Source organism: Chiloscyllium punctatum, chromosome 3, assembly GCF_047496795.1.
Source record: "Chiloscyllium punctatum isolate Juve2018m chromosome 3, sChiPun1.3, whole genome shotgun sequence".
In the NCBI taxonomy this organism is placed as follows: Eukaryota; Metazoa; Chordata; class Chondrichthyes; order Orectolobiformes; family Hemiscylliidae; genus Chiloscyllium; species Chiloscyllium punctatum.
The window spans coordinates 46,475,240-46,494,202 of NC_092741.1; the positions used below are offsets into that span (position 1 = coordinate 46,475,240).

At 37.5% G+C, this 18,963-nt stretch overlaps 1 protein-coding gene across 4 annotated transcripts in view; it reads left to right on the forward strand.

The window, feature by feature from the left end:
* Nucleotides 1–18,963, forward strand: part of LOC140458371 (prolyl endopeptidase-like) — a 173,843-nt gene that overhangs the window by 138,943 nt on the left and 15,937 nt on the right. For all 4 annotated transcript variants that reach the window (XM_072552818.1, XM_072552845.1, XM_072552838.1 and 1 more), the window contains 2 exons: nucleotides 5,822–5,916; nucleotides 17,937–18,068. In XM_072552818.1, the coding sequence (XP_072408919.1) occupies nucleotides 5,822–5,916; nucleotides 17,937–18,068 (227 nt within the window). The remainder of the gene's footprint in view (nucleotides 1–5,821; nucleotides 5,917–17,936; nucleotides 18,069–18,963) is intronic.

An 18,963-nucleotide genomic window follows, 5' to 3' on the forward strand; every position in this document is an offset into this window, starting at 1 on the left:
AAACATCTGTCACCCTTTGTGTGTAGAACTGCTTTCTAACATTGCTCCTGAATGGTCTGGCCTAATTCCTAGACTATGCTCCTACTTCTAGAATCTCCAACTAGTGGAAATGTTTATCTTTTTATCAATCTGTCTTTTCCTGTGAATATCTTGAAGATTTTGTTCAGCTCACCTCTTAACCTTTTGAATTCGAGAGAAAACAGGCTGATTTTGTGTAATCTCTCCTCGTAACATAACCCTTGAAGTCCAGTTATCATTCTTGTAAATCTACATCGTACTCCCTCCGAAGCCAATATATTCTTTGTAAAACAAGGTGCTCAGATCTGCTCACAGTACTCCAATTGGGGTCTAATCAGGGTTTTGCTTAATACAGTATAACCTCTGTATCCTTATACTCCAGTCCTGTAAATATAAAGGCCAGCATGCCATTAAATTTCTTGATTATTTTCTGCACCTGTTCATGTTATTTTTAAAGATCTGTGTGTCTAAACCCCAAGTCTTCTCAGACATCCACTGTATTTAATTGCATAGCATCTAGAAAGTACCCTGACCGATACTTTATCAGTTAAAACAGGATATCCTCATGCATGCATGCTTGCTTTCAACTCCATCTCCACAGTTTTGCCCATTCACCTAGTCTATCAACATATCTTTGTAATTTTATTGCAATCATCCACTCTGTGTACAATGCTATCTAACTTTGTGTCATCAGCAAATTTGGAGATTCGACTTTATATGCCATTATCCAAGGCATTAATAAATAATGTTAACAGTTGAAGGCCTGACACATATCATTAAGGGATACCACTGGTCACATCTTACCAATCTTCCCTAGTTTCTGTCACATGCCACTTAGCCAATTTTCCAGCTATGTAAGTAATTCATGGGCTTCTACCTTAGTTAACATCTCTTTTGTGGTACTTTATCAGATGCCTTCTGAAAGTCTATATGAATAACATCCCCTACCACTACCTCAATCACCTCTTCAAAAAGTTCAATGATGTTTGTTATTCAGCTGCGATGAATTCACACGGATTATCCCTGAGGTGTTCAATTACTCCACCCTTGATGATAGAATCCAGGCAATTTCCCCACCACAGATGTTAGGCTAACTTGTCTGTAATTCTCTGTTTTCCTCTTTCATTCTTTTTAAAAGGTGGAGTGATACATGCAATTTTCCAATCCAGAGGAACGACTCCTATATCTAGGGCACTCTAAAAAATGAAGTGTTGCAGTATCTACTGTTTTATTTTAAAGCAAATTTAACAGAATTTTTTTTCTGTTCTGTATATTCTTACTACAGTTTTGGTGAACACTGTTGGTACATTTTTAGGACTATGCCAGATATTTGTGTTGCATTAATGCATCTAAGGACACTCCTTTGCAAAACAAAGTGTACGTCACTAATGTCCAAGAGGAAAAGAAATTGCCGTCCCTACCTGGTCTGGCCTGCGTGTGACTTCAGACCCACAACAATGTGATTGATGCTTACCAAACCCTAATTGGCCAGAGGGTAGTTAATAAATGCTGGCCGGGCAGTGACTCCCACATTTAATGAATGAATAAAAAAAATCTAATTTAATATTACAAATACATTTTTGCCCATGGATTAAATAAAAATATTGCTGTAACCTGATGTGGAATTAGCTGTTTTATGTTCTCCTAGTTAGCCTAGGTAGTGCTGGTGGGTTTGCTCAAGTTAAAGGCTGAACTGTGGTGAAAAACCAAGAGAACTAATTTCACTTGATTACAGAATCTTTACTGAATTTGTATTTCTGTGACAGAAAGTGTTTCTAGATTAGTTACGTGATTCCAAATCTATCCATTATTCAAATGCTAGTTTGAGTATACACAGCATAATATGCCAGCAGTCTCACAAGGAGAGATTGGAGAGGTTGGGGTTATTTTCCTTGGAACAGAGAAGGCCAAGGAGTGACATCATTGAAGTATGAAATTGTGAGGGGTAAAGATAGCCGTCTAGTAGACCGAAGAACCTGTTTCCTTTGGCAGAGGGTTCAAGAATGAGGGGTGATAGATTCAATCGAAGTGGCAGAAAGTTTAGAGTGGTCATGAGGAAAAATCCTCCTCTTCAAAAGTGCACTGTTAACAGCTTGTTGCCCCACCAAATAGATGGTATGGTCTCAGTTTAATTTGCCATCCAAAAAAATCAGCACCTTTCACATTACTACTTTTCCAAAGAAGTGTCAACCTGGATTATGTATTCGAGGACTAAAGTGAGGTTTGAATCAATAATCTTTTGATTTTGGTGAAAGTTTCAACACAAATAAATGAAAGAATAATCCAGGCATTGACACTATAATTAAGGTTAGCTATAAAAAGTTTCTTGTGGCACTTCTGTGAATAACTCAGACTTTACTAACATTTTAAAGTTATTGGACTGTATATTTTATATAGATTAGATTAGATTACTTACAGTGTGGAAACAGGCCCTTCGGCCCAACAAGTCCACATCGCCCCGCTGAAGCGCAACCCACCCATACCCCTGCATTTACCCCTTACCTAACACTACGGGCAATTTAGCATAGCCAATTTACCTGACCTGCACATCTTTGGACTGTGGGAGGAAACCGGAGCACCCGGAGGAAACCCACGCAGACACGGGGAGAACGTGCAAGCTCCACGTAGTCAGTCACCTGAGGCGGGAATTGAACCCGGGTCTCTGGCACTGTGAGGCAGCAGTGCTAACCACTGTGCCACCGTGCCGCCCACGTAGTACTATAAAGACTATACTTGATTTCTTATCAGTACTTGCATATTTCCTGTCATGTGTTCATTGAAATTAAGTTTTCCTTTATGAACAAAAATAAATGCAAATATTCTCAGGAATATATGCATGCACTATGTGTATATGTAAAGTTATTATAAACATTGATTTTAGTCGACAAATATACGGTCGTTTAAAAATTCTATCGTCTTTCGAGAAACTTATTAAAAGTTTGTGATATGAGCATCAGTGATATTCTCCAGCTGTCAATTCTGTCCCTTAGGAATAACACCAAAAGACTGCATAGCACTTCCTTGTGCAGAAATATTTCTTCCATATTATACTATCGATAGAAAGTCAAGGTGCATTTTGATTAACACAATTCCTTTGATATGCATGCAATAATTGTTTTATGATTTGTTCGTGAAATAATGCAAATTTGATACTTTTGTGTTTGAAAGAAAGTGTTAATTAATGATGTTGTCATATGATTCCAGTTAAAGATTAGAAAGTTGTTTCAATTTTTTTCTAAGTATTTCTCTCCCTTCTCTTGAAAAGCTTGATTTACAGGATATTCTAAATGCGTGCTGGTGTTTAAGTACTTTGTTCATTCTTCACAAGATACATGCAAATTCATTCAAGCCAGGCCAGTCATCCATACTTCTAGAAAATGTTGACATGTGTTTCTTCCCATTGCATCATCTTACTCAGCCTTGAGTGAATCTGTAAACTGACCCAGAAGATTATTTGAACTGTTGATTATTCTGTATTTTTAAAAAAGTTATTCCTGGGATCTGGCCTAAATTATCTTTTCACCGTATGTAACATATACCCCACACAACCTTGTTCTCATTACTTGGCATGCCAAGACGTAATAGAACATTATAGCGCAGTACAGGCCCTTCGGCCCTCAATGTTGCGCCGACCTGTCATACCAATCTGAAGCCCATCTACACTACTCCATGTTCGTCTATATGCTTGTCCAATGACGACTTAAATGTACTTAAAATTGGCGAATCTACTACCGTTGCAGGCAAAGCATTCCATACCCTTACCACTCTGAGTAAAGAAACTACCTCTGACATCTGTCCTATATCTATCACCCCTCAATTTAAAGCTATGCGCCCTCGTACTCGCCATCACCATTCTTGGAAAAATGCTCTCCCTGTCCACCCTATCTAACCCTCTGATTATCTTATATGTCTCTATTAAGTCACCTCTCAACCTTCTTCTTTCTAACGAAAACCGTCTCAAGTCCCTCTGCCTTTCCTCGTAAGACCTTCCCTCCATACCAGGCAACATCCTAGTAAATCTCCTCTGCACCCTTTCCAAAGCTTCCACATCTTTCTGATAATGCGGTGACCAGAACTGTACACAATACTCCAAGTGTGGCCGCACTAGAGTTTTGTACAGCTGTAGCATAACCTCATGGTTCAGGAACTCGATCCCTCTATTAATAAAAGCTAAAACACTGTATGCCTTCTTAACAACCCTGTCAACCTGGGTGGCAACTTTCAAGGATCTGTGTACCTGGACATCGCGATCTCTCCGCTCATCTATACTACCAAGAATCTTACCATTAGCCCAGTACTTTGCATTCCGGTTACTCCCACCAAAGTGAATCACCTCACACTTGTCCGCATTAAACTCCATTTGCCACCTCCCAGCCCAGCTCTGCAGCTTATCTATGTCTCTCTGTAACCTACAATATCCTTCATCACTATCCACAACTCCACCGACCTTAGTGTCGTCTGCAAATTTACTAACCCACCCTTCTACGCCCTCATCCAGGTTGTTTATAAAAATGACGAACAGCAGTGGACCTAACACCGAGCCTTGAGGCACATCACTGGTAACTGGACTCCAGGATGAACATTTCCCATCGACCACCACCCTCTGTCTTCTTTCAGCAAGCCAATTGCTGATCCAAACTGCTATATCTCCCACAATCCCATTCCTCCGCATTTTGTACAATAGCCTACTGTGAGGAACCTTATCGAACGCCTTGCTGAAATCCACATACACCACATGAACCGGTTTACTCTCATCTACCTGTTTGGTCACCTTCTCAAAGAACTCAGTAAGATTTGTGAGGCATGACCTACCCTTCACAAAACTGTGCTGACTATCCCTAATCAAATCCTATCTCTTAAAACCTTTTCCAACACTTTACCAACAACTGAAGTAAGGCTCATTGGTCTATAATTACCAGGATTGTCTCTACTCCCCTTCTTGAACAGGGGAACCACATTTGCTATCCTCCAGTGTTCTGGCATTATTCCTGTAGACAATGACAATGGCTTGGAAAGGGTGGACGCTAAGAAATTGTTTCCGTTAGGCGGGGAGACTAGGACCCGTGGGCACAGCCTTAAAATTAGAGGGGTTCAATTCAGAACAAAAATGCGGAGACATTTCTTCAGCCAGAGTGTGGTGGGCCTGTGGAATTCATTGCCGTGGAGTGCAGTGGAGCCGGAACGCTAAATGTCTTCAAGGCAGAGATTGATAAATTCTTGATGTCACAAGGAATTAAGTGCTAAGTGGAGTTGAAATGCCCATCAGCCATGATTAAATGGCGAAGTGGACTCGATGGGCTGAATGGCCTTACTTCCACTCCTATATCTTATGGTCTTAAAGATCAACGCCAAAGGCTCTAAGTTTACCTTATTTGTCTAATTTAGTTTTTTGATTGAGACTTTTTCAGTGATTATTTTAAGGTTAAAAGTGTCTTGAGTTTCTCCGGTTTTTCCTCAGCTTCGAAGTCAGATGTTCAAATAATGTTTGGACTTAGACAGTGTGCTGGCAGATTTGGAATCAAATGTAAAGCTTATAATCCATACAGCATGTCATTGCAACCTAAATAACTATCAGGGAATCAGGTTAAACAGTTTTGTTTTGGACTCTCTGTTCAACAGCGATCGTAACTTTAATATAGCCATTTATGGTTTGAGTTACGTTTCCTTTTCCGAATTTTTTTTGCAAAATATTTGTCAAATTTTTTTTAAAATTAAATTTTGTTGAATGGCTTTTATGTAACTATCAATTCTCAAAATAACGCTTCATATTATCGTACAAGACATTTCTTTTAAACTTTTACAGTGTTTCAAGGCTTATTTTTGTGAGGCATCTGGGTGGTATTTTGGCTGTTGCTAATATCAGAGGCGGAGGAGAATATGGAGAAAGCTGGCACAAAGGTAAGGTGATCAACATACATCTGCACATGGAATACAAACTTTACACTTCAAATTATTTTCTTTTACCTCTTGAATATTAGACAAATCTTTAATTCTCATTTTTCGTTGTGAAGCCAACTTGATTGTTTATCAGGTACTAGAAAATATTAGACTATGATTTTCAACATTATTTGTGTGTTGCGGTTGGCGTAAAATCTAGTTTATTCCATTATTCCCCCAGTGGAACATTTTTCACATTCCAATATGTCTTCTATGCTAAGCAGTTCTGAATCTATCCAAATAATGTGTCTTCTTTCCCATGATTCTTAATCTTTTACGTCTGAAAGCACCTTTCAAGGATCCAAGTAGCTGCAAGATGATCTTTTCCACAAGTTCAGTTACCATCTCAAAGAATTTCAATAGATTTGTACGACTTCCAAATTGTATCACTTCCAAAACCATGCTCACTACTCTTTGAGATATCTATGCTGCCTTTAAATTTTCATTTATGGCCTCTATTGTGACAATAAAGTATATTTGATTTTAAATATTCAATTTTCTTAAAATGCCATAAGCATTTTGTTTCTTTAGATTTTAGTATAGTTCCTGTGTTTGTTAGAATATTGGAACTGTATTTACTGTCCAAAGCTACATAAGGATCTCTGGAACATATCAATCAAGTAGCTGCTATCTCAGTATCCTTGGATTGCTTGTTTATTAGTTGAACACTTATTCTTTTTGAATTCATGATTTATATATTTATATTTATTTTACTAATTATACTTATATTACATAAGGGCCCTTGTGGCATAGTGGTAGTATCATACCTCTGGGCCAGAGAGCCCAGGTTCATGAGTGTGTCATAGGTTGATCAAAGTATCTATCGCAACTTTAATCGAGCAATGGACATAATTGAATCACCAGCCAAGCTATATTCATTTGAAATGGTAATACAGGTAAGCGCAGGTAGAACAGTAGCACTGTCACTAGACAGTGGCCCTTGCATATTCCTAACAATAGAAATTCGTGTCAATTCTGTTAGGCTGTTAGTTTCTAATCTTAAATCATTAGAATTTACTTATTGATATATAAACCTATATTTGTGCAGTTATGCTTCATTTTTACTTTACTTACGTCTGAATGCTTGTTTTCTGATCAACTGACTGTTTTCCTAATATTGTTTTTAGCTAATAGTGTCTTTCTTACTGTGCAACAATGATACCATTTATTTCTTAATTGGCTGTAAGCAATTAGAATGTCTCAACTGTGAAAGGGACTAATATAAGTGCAGGTTTTCCTTCCTAATGTAATTCTACTTGTAAAAGTGTTGTTTACTCATGAATTCTTTCTTGGTTTATGGGTGTAACTGGAATTTGTTGCCCTGCATTGACCGTGAACTAAGTGACTTGCTAGACCATTCAGAAGGTAGTTATCAATCAATAGCATGGCTGTGAGTCATATGTAGATCAGAAGCCAGAAGTATGTTAGTGAACCCAATGGGTTTTTATGATAATGTATAGCTTCATAATCATTAGTTTCATAACAGATTTGAGTAAATGAGTCTAAATTACACCAGGTGCCATAGTGGATTTGAGTCTGTGTCTCCAAAGAATTAGCATGATATCCCATATGACATCCAGGTCCAATGATATTATCATTATGCCATTGCCGCCTCCCAACAATTCCTGTAATCCTATAGCATTTTGTCTATTTGTGGAGCTTCCATCTCTTATTATATTTCCATTTATTGTGCAATGTTTTAATGGAAAATCAATTTTATGGTATGCTTCAATGTTCTAATTGTTCTGCCACTGTGAAATCATTGAGCATTTCAATTAAATAACTTGTCACATGTAGCAAGGATATTAGCAGTTGTGTACTTATTTGAACAAATAACTCATAACGTTCTCTGGCAAATATTAACCAACAAACTAAATTAGTTACGTTTCTGTCAAAAATAGTAAAAATGTTTGAATAGTGTAAGATTGTAATCTTCCAGATTTGGAAGCAGTCATTCAAAGGGTTGGGCTTTGTTTGATTTTTTAAATTAAAAACAATTCAGGCAGCACTATCTTAGAAGTAGAAAATAGCCATTAAGCCCAATGATATCTGGATTTCAGGGGTTCACTAATGAGGAGAGGCCTATTCTCTCTATAATTTAGAAGGTTAAAGGTTGATCTGCTCGAAGTCTCATCAGATATGAACAGGAAAAGACAGATAAAGTTAAATTATTTTAAAATTATTTCCACTGTCAAGGGTTCTAGAAGGGACATAGTCTGAGAATTAGGACCACAGTGCTCAGGAGAGATGTTAGGAAGCAGTTCTACACAGACAGGGTTGTAGATTTTGGAACACTCTTCCACAAATGGCAGTAGATGCTAATGGTTGATTTTAATTCTGAGATAGATGAATTTATGTTAAGCAAAGGTTTTAAGGGGTATGGGCCAAAGGCAGGTACATGGACTTAGGCCACAGATCAGGCATGATATCATTGAATAGAGGAACACGTTTGAATGGATGAATGGCCTACTCCTGTTCATAGGAGTAAAAATAGTACAACTTTCATGAACATGACTTGTTATCAACAGAACATTTGGCTGTCATTGATTATCTTATGCAGAACTGGATGATCAAATAATTTAGTTTAGAAGTATTGTTCATTCAGACCTCTTGTTTTCCATTCATACTTACTCCATGTAATTCAGTCCCCTCTTCTATAAAAATTGCTTCTGTTTACGTTCAAAGCTGAGTATCTTATTCCACAACTCCATTAGCTATTTGATTACCAGCTGCCAAATCGCAGCTAGCAGTAAGAATAATAAAGTTGTAATAATAGGGAAATTTTAACTTTCCAAACATAGACTGAGACTGCCATTGTCCTAAGTGCTTAGATATGGAGGAATTTGTTAAATGTGTTCAAGAAAACTTTCTCAATCAATATGTAGATGGCACAACTAGAGACAGGCTAAATTTGACCACTTGGGAAATGAGGCAGGACAAGATATTAGTCGGGGAGCACTTTGGGACCAGTGACCATGATCTTATTTTTTTTAAGTACTATGGAAAGTTAAAGTTCTGAACTAGGGCAAGGCTGATTTTGGTATTACACAAGAACTTTCAAAAGTTGATTGGGGAGGCTGTTCACAGGTGAAGGGACATCAGGCAGGTGGGAGGTTTTCAAAAACGATATAATAAAAGTTCAGGGAGAGAATGTTCCTGCTAATATAAAGTGCAAAAGGAGCAAGAAACACTAGATTACCAGGGATATTGAGGCTCTGGTCAAGAAAAAGGAGGAGGTATATATGTCAGTTACGGATAGCTGAAATCAAGTGAATCCCTTGAAGAGTGTAGGGGATGAAGGAGTACACTTAAGAGGAAATCAGGAGGGCAAAAAAAGGGCATAAGAGAGCTTGGGCAGATAAAATTAAAGAAAATTCGAAGAGATTCTACAGGTGTATTAAGCGCAGAAGAGTGACTAGGGAGAGAATAGGGCTCCTTAAAGATCAACAAGGCCATCAACATATGGAACCTCAGGAGAGGGTGGGATCCTTAACAAATATTTCATGTCAGTATTTACTGTGGAGAAAGACACGGAAGCTAGGGAACTCTGAAATAAATAATAATGTCTTGAAAAGAGTCCACGTTACAAAAGAGGATCTGCAGTATGTCTTATAATGCATAAAGGTAGAGAAATCCCCAGAACTTGATCAAGTGTAACCCAGGAAGCTAGGAAAGAAATTATGGGGTCTCAAGCAGAGATATTTGTATCATTGATAGCCATGGGTGAGCTGCCAGAAGACTGGAGAGTGGCTAATGTTGTGCTATTTTTTATGAAAGACTATAAGGAAAAGCCAGTGAACTATAGACCTGTGAGTTTGATATCAGTGGTGGGTAAATTATTGGATGAGATTCTGAGAGACAAGATCTACATGCATTTGGAAATGCAAAAACTAATTAGGGATAGTCATCGTGCTGCTTTATGTGGGAAATAATGTCTGTCAAACTTGACTGAGTTGTTTTCAAGAAGTAGATGGAAGATAGATGAAGAGTGGTAGGTTTTGTCTACATGGAATTTAGCAAGGCCTTTTACAAGGATCTGTGTGGTAGACTGGTTAGTAGGGATAGATCACACGGGATCCAGAGAGAGCTAGTCAATTGGATAGAAAATTGTCTTGATGGTAGGGGTCAGAGGCTGGTGACAGAGAGCAGTTGTTCCAACTCGAGGTCTGTGACCTATAGTGTGCCGCAAGGATCGATGCTGAGTCCACTGTTATTCATCATTTATATAAATGAATTGGACGAGACTATGAGAGGCATGGTCAGTAAGTTAGCGGATGACACCAAAATTGGTGGCATAGTAGACAGCGAACACTATTATCTATGAGTACAAAGGGATCTTGATCAACTAGCCCATGAGCCGAGGGATGGCAAATGGAGTTTAATTTAGAAAAATGCGGGGTATTGCAGTTCAGTAAGAAAAACCAGTGGAGGACTTGCTTAGTTAATGGTAGGGCCCTGGGAGTGTTATCAAACAGAGAAATCTAGGGGGGCAGGTACATAGTTCCTTGAAAGTGGCATCACAGGTAGACAGGGTAGTGAAGAAGGTATTTAGCATGCTTGGCTTCATCAGTTAGAGCCTTGAGTACAGGAGTTGGGATGTCATGTTATGGATATAGAAGACATTGGTAAGGCCACATTTGGAGTATTGTGTATAATTCTGGTCATCCATTTATAGGAAAGATGTTATTAAACTGGTAAGGGTGGTGCAAAAAAGATTTACAAGGATGTTACTGAGACTACTGAGGTTTGAATTATAAAGGGAAATTGGATAGGCTTGGGACATTTATTCCTTGATCATTAGGAGGCTGAGGGGTAACCTTACAGAGGTTTATAAAATCATCAAGGATATAGATAAAGTGAGTAACCTAGGTCTTTTCCACAGGATAGCAGAGTCTAAAACTAGAGGGCATATGTTTAAGGGGAAAGATTTAAAAGGGTCCTGAGGTGCAACTTCTTCACACACAGGTGGTGCATATATAGAATGAACCGTCAAAGGAAGTGGTAGTGGCAAGTATAATTACAACATTTAAGAGACATTTGGACAGGTGCATGGATAGGAAAGGTTTAGAGGGATAAGGGCCAAATGCAGATGAATGGGACTAGTTCAGTTTAAGAAAGCTGGTCAGCATGGACTAATTGGGAGGAAGGGCCATTATCTGTGCTTCATAATTATTTTTTAGAATTGGTGTTTAGCTCTCTTCAAAGAGAGACTTGAATCCATAACCTTCTGACTGAGGCAAAGTGTGGCTGTTTATTCACAACTGACAATATTGGGATGAGTGATGGGGTTTGTTGAGGGGAACAGAGTTAGAGAAACTGGAAGTTTGAAGGATTGTTTTGTAGGACTGAAGTAGGTTGCAGAGAAGAGAAGAAGCTATGAAAGTAAAATTGCTAAATTTGAATCATTGAGCAACCAGGATTATCGGGTGCAATTGATGAAAGATAGTCAGCACTACTTTGATTAAAATATAGGGCTGAGGGTGAAACATGGAAAGTTAATACTGGATCCATTAGAATAGTTAAATCCAGAGGTTAAAAAGGCATTAATATAGATTTCAGCAGCAAATGGATTGAGGTCGGTAGAGAGATGGAGAATATTATGGAGATGCATGCAAGTTGAATTGGGACAGGTATGGATTAGTAACTTGATTTTAAAATTCTCTATTCTGTTAAACTCTAATGGTCTTTCAGTTTGAGATGGTTCTTTTTAATGCTGTGAGTCATTTGTGCTGTTATTTTGGGTACATGAAGCATGATACTGTATTTAAGATACAAATACTAGCTTATCCTGTAGGCAGTAATGTTGACGTATGCTTACTGCCAGGTTACTGCTGACAAAATAAAGTAGTAATTATTGCTACTGAGCACTGTCCCTTTATAATTAAACACAGCTCCAATAGAATAAAGTAAATGAGCAAAACATTAATTAAAACTAGTAACTGGATAGGAGACATCATATTTCAGTTTTCTGGAATGATAAAATATACCATCAAAAGTCAAATTGGAAGTAGTGTTTAATCCCTTTAACACCATATAAAGATATACATTTATAGCTGACATACTTTTCAGTAAATGCAATTCAAACTGGAAACATTTCATTTTAGGGCTTTATTCAACATTATAATGTGGCATAATTACTCTAATCTTGCGTGTTTTTAAAGTAAAACATTTAGCTTGTATTTTATGATAAGACACACTAGAATTGAAGTTGTAACAACATGAGTAATTTTATTGATATTGCCCATTAGAAAACATTTTGAAAAATTTGAAAAAATAGACAATTGGCAAAATGCTTTCTACGCACTAATGGAACAGAAACTTTAAAAGGTGATAAAATATTGAATGTTCAGCTGTAAGTTCTCCAACAACTGCATAACTTGAGTAAAAAGAACAAAAACATAATAATAAAAAATAAAGAAACTGCAGATGCTGGAAATCAGAAACGCAAACATCTTTTTCGAAAAGCTCAGCAGGTCTGGCAGCATCTCAGCAGGTGTGGCAAGAAATCCGTTAATGTTTCAGGCCAGGTAAGGAAGGGTCAGTCAAACAGCAATGTTAACTCAGAAACAGAATAGTGTTTGTCATCCTAAGCATTGATTAGCAGTGATAATCCTCAGTCAGGGATCATTATTGGGGCAATTGCTTTTCTCAGTATATGTACAGGGGTGTCTCTGATATATGAACATCCAACTCAGGAGTGCTCTTACTCATAAGTGAGATCTGATGTTTTTAGATCTAACATGAGAATGTTTTCTGGTACTCACTGTTTTATATTGTGCTGTATTGTGTTCTGACTTGCGTACAAGTTGACTTAAGAATATATTCAAGAATGGAACCCATTCATAACCCTGGCACTGCCTGTATGTGAAGAGTTGGATTTGTACCCTTGTTACTACAAAGAGCAAGCATAAATGAGTAATTTTCTGGTTGGCAAGACATAACAAATGGTGTGCCAAAGGGTTCAGTGATGGGCTCTCAATTCTTTCTATTTATATAAATGATTCAGACAAAGCAACTGAAGGTATGGCTGCTAAATTTGTTGATGACACAAAGACAGGTAGGAAAATAAGTTGTGACTATGAAAAGATATAAATTGAATAGGTGAGTGAGCACAGATTTAGCAAATGAAGTATATTATGGGAAAATGTGAAATTTTCCACCTTGGCAAGAGGAATAAATAAGCATATTATTGCAATGGTCAGAGATTGCTGAGTTCTGAGATGCAGAGGGTAAAGGATGACCAAGTGTCTGAGTCATAAAATGTTAGTGTGTAGCAAGTAATTAGCAACGTAAATAGAATATTATTATTTATTATGAGAAGAACTGAATGCAGAAAAGGGAGGTTATGCTTCAATTATACATGGCATTGATGAAACAATACCTGAAATATAATGTTGGACTTCCCATTTTAAGAAGGATAAAAATGCATTGGAAGTAGTTCAGACAAGGTTTACTGGGGAATTACCTGCAATAAGCAGGTTGTCCCATGTGAAAGGTTGGGTTTTAGATTTTAGAAGTGTAAGAGGTGACATAGAAATTAGGTGTAGATGTAGGCAATTTGGCCTTCAAGCCTGCTCTGCTATTAGTTATGATCATGGCTGATCACCCAATTCCAAAGCCTGTTCCTGTTGTTCCCCTATATCCTTTGATCCCTTTCACCCCAAGTGCTATAGAGTGATTTGATTGAAACAAGATCCTGAGGGGACAAAACATTGTGGATTTGGAGAGGATATTTTCTCTTGAAATAGGGTCAAAGTTTAAAAATAAGGTGACACCCATTTAAAATGGAGATGGAGATTTCTTTCCTCATAGGATTGAGTCTTTGGACCTCTGTTCCTCAAAAGGTGGATGGGGACAGAATTTTTTTAAGATAAATGTAGATCCTTGATAAACAAAGGGAGAAAGGATACCTGGATAGACAGAAACCTGGAGTGAAAGCTAAATCAGATAAGGCATGATTGTGTTGAATGGAGGAGCAGGCTTGAAGTAGCCTACTTCTAATTTAATGTCAATATTTACACACAAATTAAAAGTATGATTATTGTGAAGAGTTTGGATAGTAAGCACAGAGAAGCAATGTTAAATTATGGAGTAGACAGATAAATATTGGATAAGATTTAATGCAGAGAAATGTAAAGTGCTGGACTTGTGGGAGGAACAGAGACCGAATGAAATATATCACAATAAGAGGAAAGTTTGGCATTTATATTTAGGCAACTTCATACAGTGTATATAGAAATGGAAGAATACATATGTTCCAGTTGAAATGGCTGAATATGAAGCTAAATGGGAACTATCTGCGTAGTTGACTTGAAGTTCAACATTTCTAACCAATGCAAAACAGAAATCGACAAAGCCAACATAATCAAAACAATGGAAATGACAAAGGAGGTTGTATCCAAATTGTTCAAAGCTTTGTTCAGATCACAGCTTGAATGCTTTGTCCAATTTTGGACACTGAGTTATTCAGTTTCTGGATGCAGTCAGTAAAGAAGTGAGAAACTGATCCCTATTGTCAGCTATATAAGGTATGAGGAGAGGCTGCAGAAACTCAGACTTGTGAGCATAGAATAGACCATAATGCAATATAATTTTATTGAAGAACAATAGAAGTCTAATATTAATAGATGAAAATACTGTGAATTCACTTGTGATACGTTACTCCATTTGCCATAGCTAAGTCTTAATTTTGTTTTAAAGAAGAAAAGATCTATCTTATTAAAACAGTCAAACTATGTGGTGTTACGGAGACACAGGGATCAAGTTCATTCTTTTGACTTAGTTGAACATGTGTATAACTGAAACCAGCTGTACAGACTGGAATCTGTCACATTTGGGCCTCATTCCAAATGGCTCAGCTCATCTTCCTTACCAGTTTTTGGTTATATGTGGAGTACCCCAGAGCGAGTCACTTTTGCTGCTAAGGAGGCTACAGCTGTTGCTGAGAACATGGATGGAGTCTGATCCGTTCTCTGAGGAGAGGTATGCTTCTCAATCTGAGTGATAGAAGAGGCTGGTTGGGAGGATGTAGATTTTGAGCTGTAGGTTTTCCCCAAAACATGATGTTCACAGACTCAGTGGTTCAGCTGTAAGGCTGTCTAGTTACACAGCAACATCACCTCTTGGACCCCAATATCCATGTTCTTTTGAGACTTACACAGTATATAAATTAGTTAATTTAAAATATTATTTTAAGCCTAACCGTGATAGGATGTCATGGTTGAAACGGGCAAGGTCTTAAATTTATGACCAATAACAGCATATCCTTCACATCATGATCCTAGTTCCAAATAGAGGTGTTATATGAAACAGTGTTGCCTAATACAATAGCTATTTGCCACATGTGGCTACTTGGGAATCCACACTTTAATAAACTCATCTCCGATTAGATAGTAAATAAACTAAATAATCAGTGCAGTTATTGGGCATGCAATGTCAGTGCTCAGATTTACACAGCATTTGCATTTGTTCTTCTACCCTGTTTTTCCTTATGGATGCTGTATTTCCTTGATTACTGAATGAAGGTTGGAATTTGTTAAGCAAATATATTCATCTGGTATATGGTTCCATCTATACCTGCATTGTATGAGTTTATGTCAGTTGCATGTGGCTATAACAATAGCCACAATCTTAACACCACCTAATTCCAACTGCCAAACTAATGGAGCTCAGCAGAAGCACTCTAAATGTTAAAAGGCTTAGATTTTTAAAAGAAATTAAAACATGGGGATGTTGATAAGACTGAACATAAAATATGGCAATCTAGGTTTTCTAAAATAACAAATGAATAGAAAAGTTAGTGCTAAATTTATGCAAATCATTTGTTGGAAAGTTGTGTCCAATATTGAACTGCTTAACTTGGGGGAAGAATAAGGTTGAAAAATAAGTTTATTGAGATGGACCTGGAATTAGTAACTTCTCTTATGATGATAGGCTGGGTAAATGGGATTATTTTTTACTAGATTCTAAAGAAGGTAAGAAATAGGAGCTAGAGTAAGCCATTCAAACCCTCAAGCCTGCCCCACCATTTATTAAGGTAATGATTGATCTACCAGGGCATTAACTCTTCTTTTATGTGAATGCCTCCTGGCCCTCAACACAAATATGGCTACCACCTTTTTAAGTACTTTCAGTGAACTAGTTTCCACAATTCTCTAGGTTACAGAATTCCAGGCATTTGCTATCCTCTGAGGGAAAACATTCCTTTGCATCTCAGTTTTAAATGAACATCCTTATTTTGTAATTATGTTCCCTAATTTAAGATTCTCCCATTGGTGGAGACATCTTCTCAACAGCTACCCTGTCAAGTCCCCTCAGAATCTTGTGTTTCAATAAAATCAACCCTCTTCTAAACTTTTTCTTCGAAACTCTTATGAGTAAGGGTCTGGTCTGTTTTGTCATTCTTAGTAAGTCAACCCTTTTACCCCAGAAATCAGCCTGCTGAATCTCTTTTTAACTGCCTCTAATTCCACTACATTCTATCTTCAAAACAGGGACCGAAACTCACAACACACTGCACAGCTACAGCAAGACTTCCCAACATTTAAACTCCAATACCCTAGCAAAAAAGGTCAAAATTCCATTTGCCTTCTTAATTATTGCATTAATTACTACTTAATTACATGCATGCTATTGTTTTGTGTTTCATGCAAAATAGTACCCAGGCACCTCTGCACTTCACATTTGGAACCTCTCTCCATTTAAATAATTATTATGTTTGATTCGTCCTTTCAAATTGGATGACCTCACATTTTCCAACATTAGACTCCATCTGCTATACACACCCTTGAAGATTTCTTATGTCCTCATCACAACATGCCTTCTCACCCATTTGTGTTATCAGCAAATTAGGATACGTTACACATTGTCCCTCATCTAAGTCGTGATTGTAGATGGAAATAATTGAGGGCCTAGGACTGCTCCTCATGGGATCCTTGTCTTTACAACCTAAAAAACATCCATTAGTCCTGATGTTCTGTCTTCTGCATAATGAGCAATCCTCAATACTCCTATTGTATGCAATAACCTTTTGTGTGGCTCCTTATCACATGCCTTCTGGAAATCATGTTGACCCTGTTTGATTGTGTTGATCTTTTCTAAATATCCACTATTTCTTCCTTCATAATGAACTCTTAACACTTTCTCCAGTATCAGATAATATGCTTATTGACCTACATTTTCCTGCTTTCTCATTTCTGGAAGAGGACGTCGCGTTAGTTTTCCAATCCTCTGGAATCCAGTGAATTCTGGAATTTTATTTTCCTGCTTTCTGTTTCCCTCCCTTCTTGAACAGGGGTGACACATTAGCAGTTTTCAAATCATTGGAATTCCCTTGAATCCAGTGAGTTCTAGTATGGGGAGGACAAGATTGAGCTCGCTGATCAGCCATGATCATAATGAGTGGCGGAGCAGGCTCAAGGGGTCAAATGGCCTACTCCTGCTCTTCTATGTTTCAATGGAATATTTCAACCAATGCCTCCACTACCTCTGTAGTCACTTCCTTTAAAACCCATCAGGTTTTGATGACTTGTCTGCTTTTAGTTCCATTAGTTTGTCAAAGACTTTGTCCCTCTTGATAGAGACTATTACGAGCTTATTCCTTCCATTAGCACCTTGCGTATCTATTATCTTTGGGATAGACCATAGAACGGTACAGCATAGGAACAGGCCCTTCAGCCCACCTTCGATCATGGTGCTACTTTAATCCCATTCCCTATGCATCATCCATATCCCTCTATTCTCTGCCTATTCATGTCTCTTGTTAGGTGCACTTTGTCACTTTAGGGAAGGAAGATGTCAAAGTGTTTCATTATGTTGTATACTTCAGTTCTTGTCAATTCTGATGTAGAGTAGCAGGATAAATTGTAAATGGATAACATTTGTCATTTAATTAATTACTGAAATAGTGTTGACTTGACCATTTGAAACTGATCAAATGATTATAGCATTTTAACTAAAATCAATCTGTGCCCTCTTTGTAGGAGGTATGCTGGAAAACAAGCAAAATTGTTTTGATGACTTTCAACAAGCTGCTGAAGTTCTCATCGAAAAGGGCTACACTAGTTCAAAGAAACTGACCATTAATGGAGGCTCTAATGGTGGTCTATTAGTGGGTATGTTGGTGTGACTTTTTATATGTTGATTCAAAACATGTATTTGGCAAATAAAGAATGATAAATGTTACTGTTCTAATACAAACCACAGGGACTTCAAGGTATAGCTTGAGGAGGAAGGGTGAAAGAGCAGTAGTGAGTATGGTTTATTATTTGTCAGCTCCTCGTAACCTTTTTTGGGAATGCTTTATTACTCAAATTCAAATTCATCAAGGTATCTATAAAATTGAATTGAGACATTTTTTCTTCCAATTAGTTGAATCACGTTGTGCAATTACAGGACATAAAAATAAGTTTTATCCAAACCTCTCTTCTGAGAAAGGGTTCAGCTGTAAAACATTGACTTGTGATGCTGTCTGACTTGCTGAATATTTCCAGTGGTTTTCTGTTTTTGTCTTCAACCCATATACAGTAATGCTGTTACTTCATTTTGCTATTAATTGCTTGGCAGTACAGAACATACAAATTGCTAAAAAAAGACATAAATCAAAGCTTATTTGTCATGCATTCATGAGGAATGAAGCGCAAAAAAAACTTTAAAAGAAAGCTACAATTTATATGATTTTATAGCAAGTTTTATTTTTAAGTATTACTCCATTATTTTATCACAGTGGATTCTCATGTTACTTTCCATCTGGGGTGCTCTTTGATGGGTCAGTGCAGACTCAAAAGGCTGAATGGCCTGTATCTTCACTGTTGGGATTCTATGAATTATTAAGGAAATAATAGCAGAACATTTGGAAAATAATAATCTATTCAAGCACAGTCAGCGTAGCTTCACAAAAAGGAAATCATGTCTAACTAATTTATTAGAGTTTTTTGAGGAAGTCTCAGCCAGAGTGGATAGAGATGAACCCATAGAGGCAATACATGTGGACTTCTAGAACATGCTTAA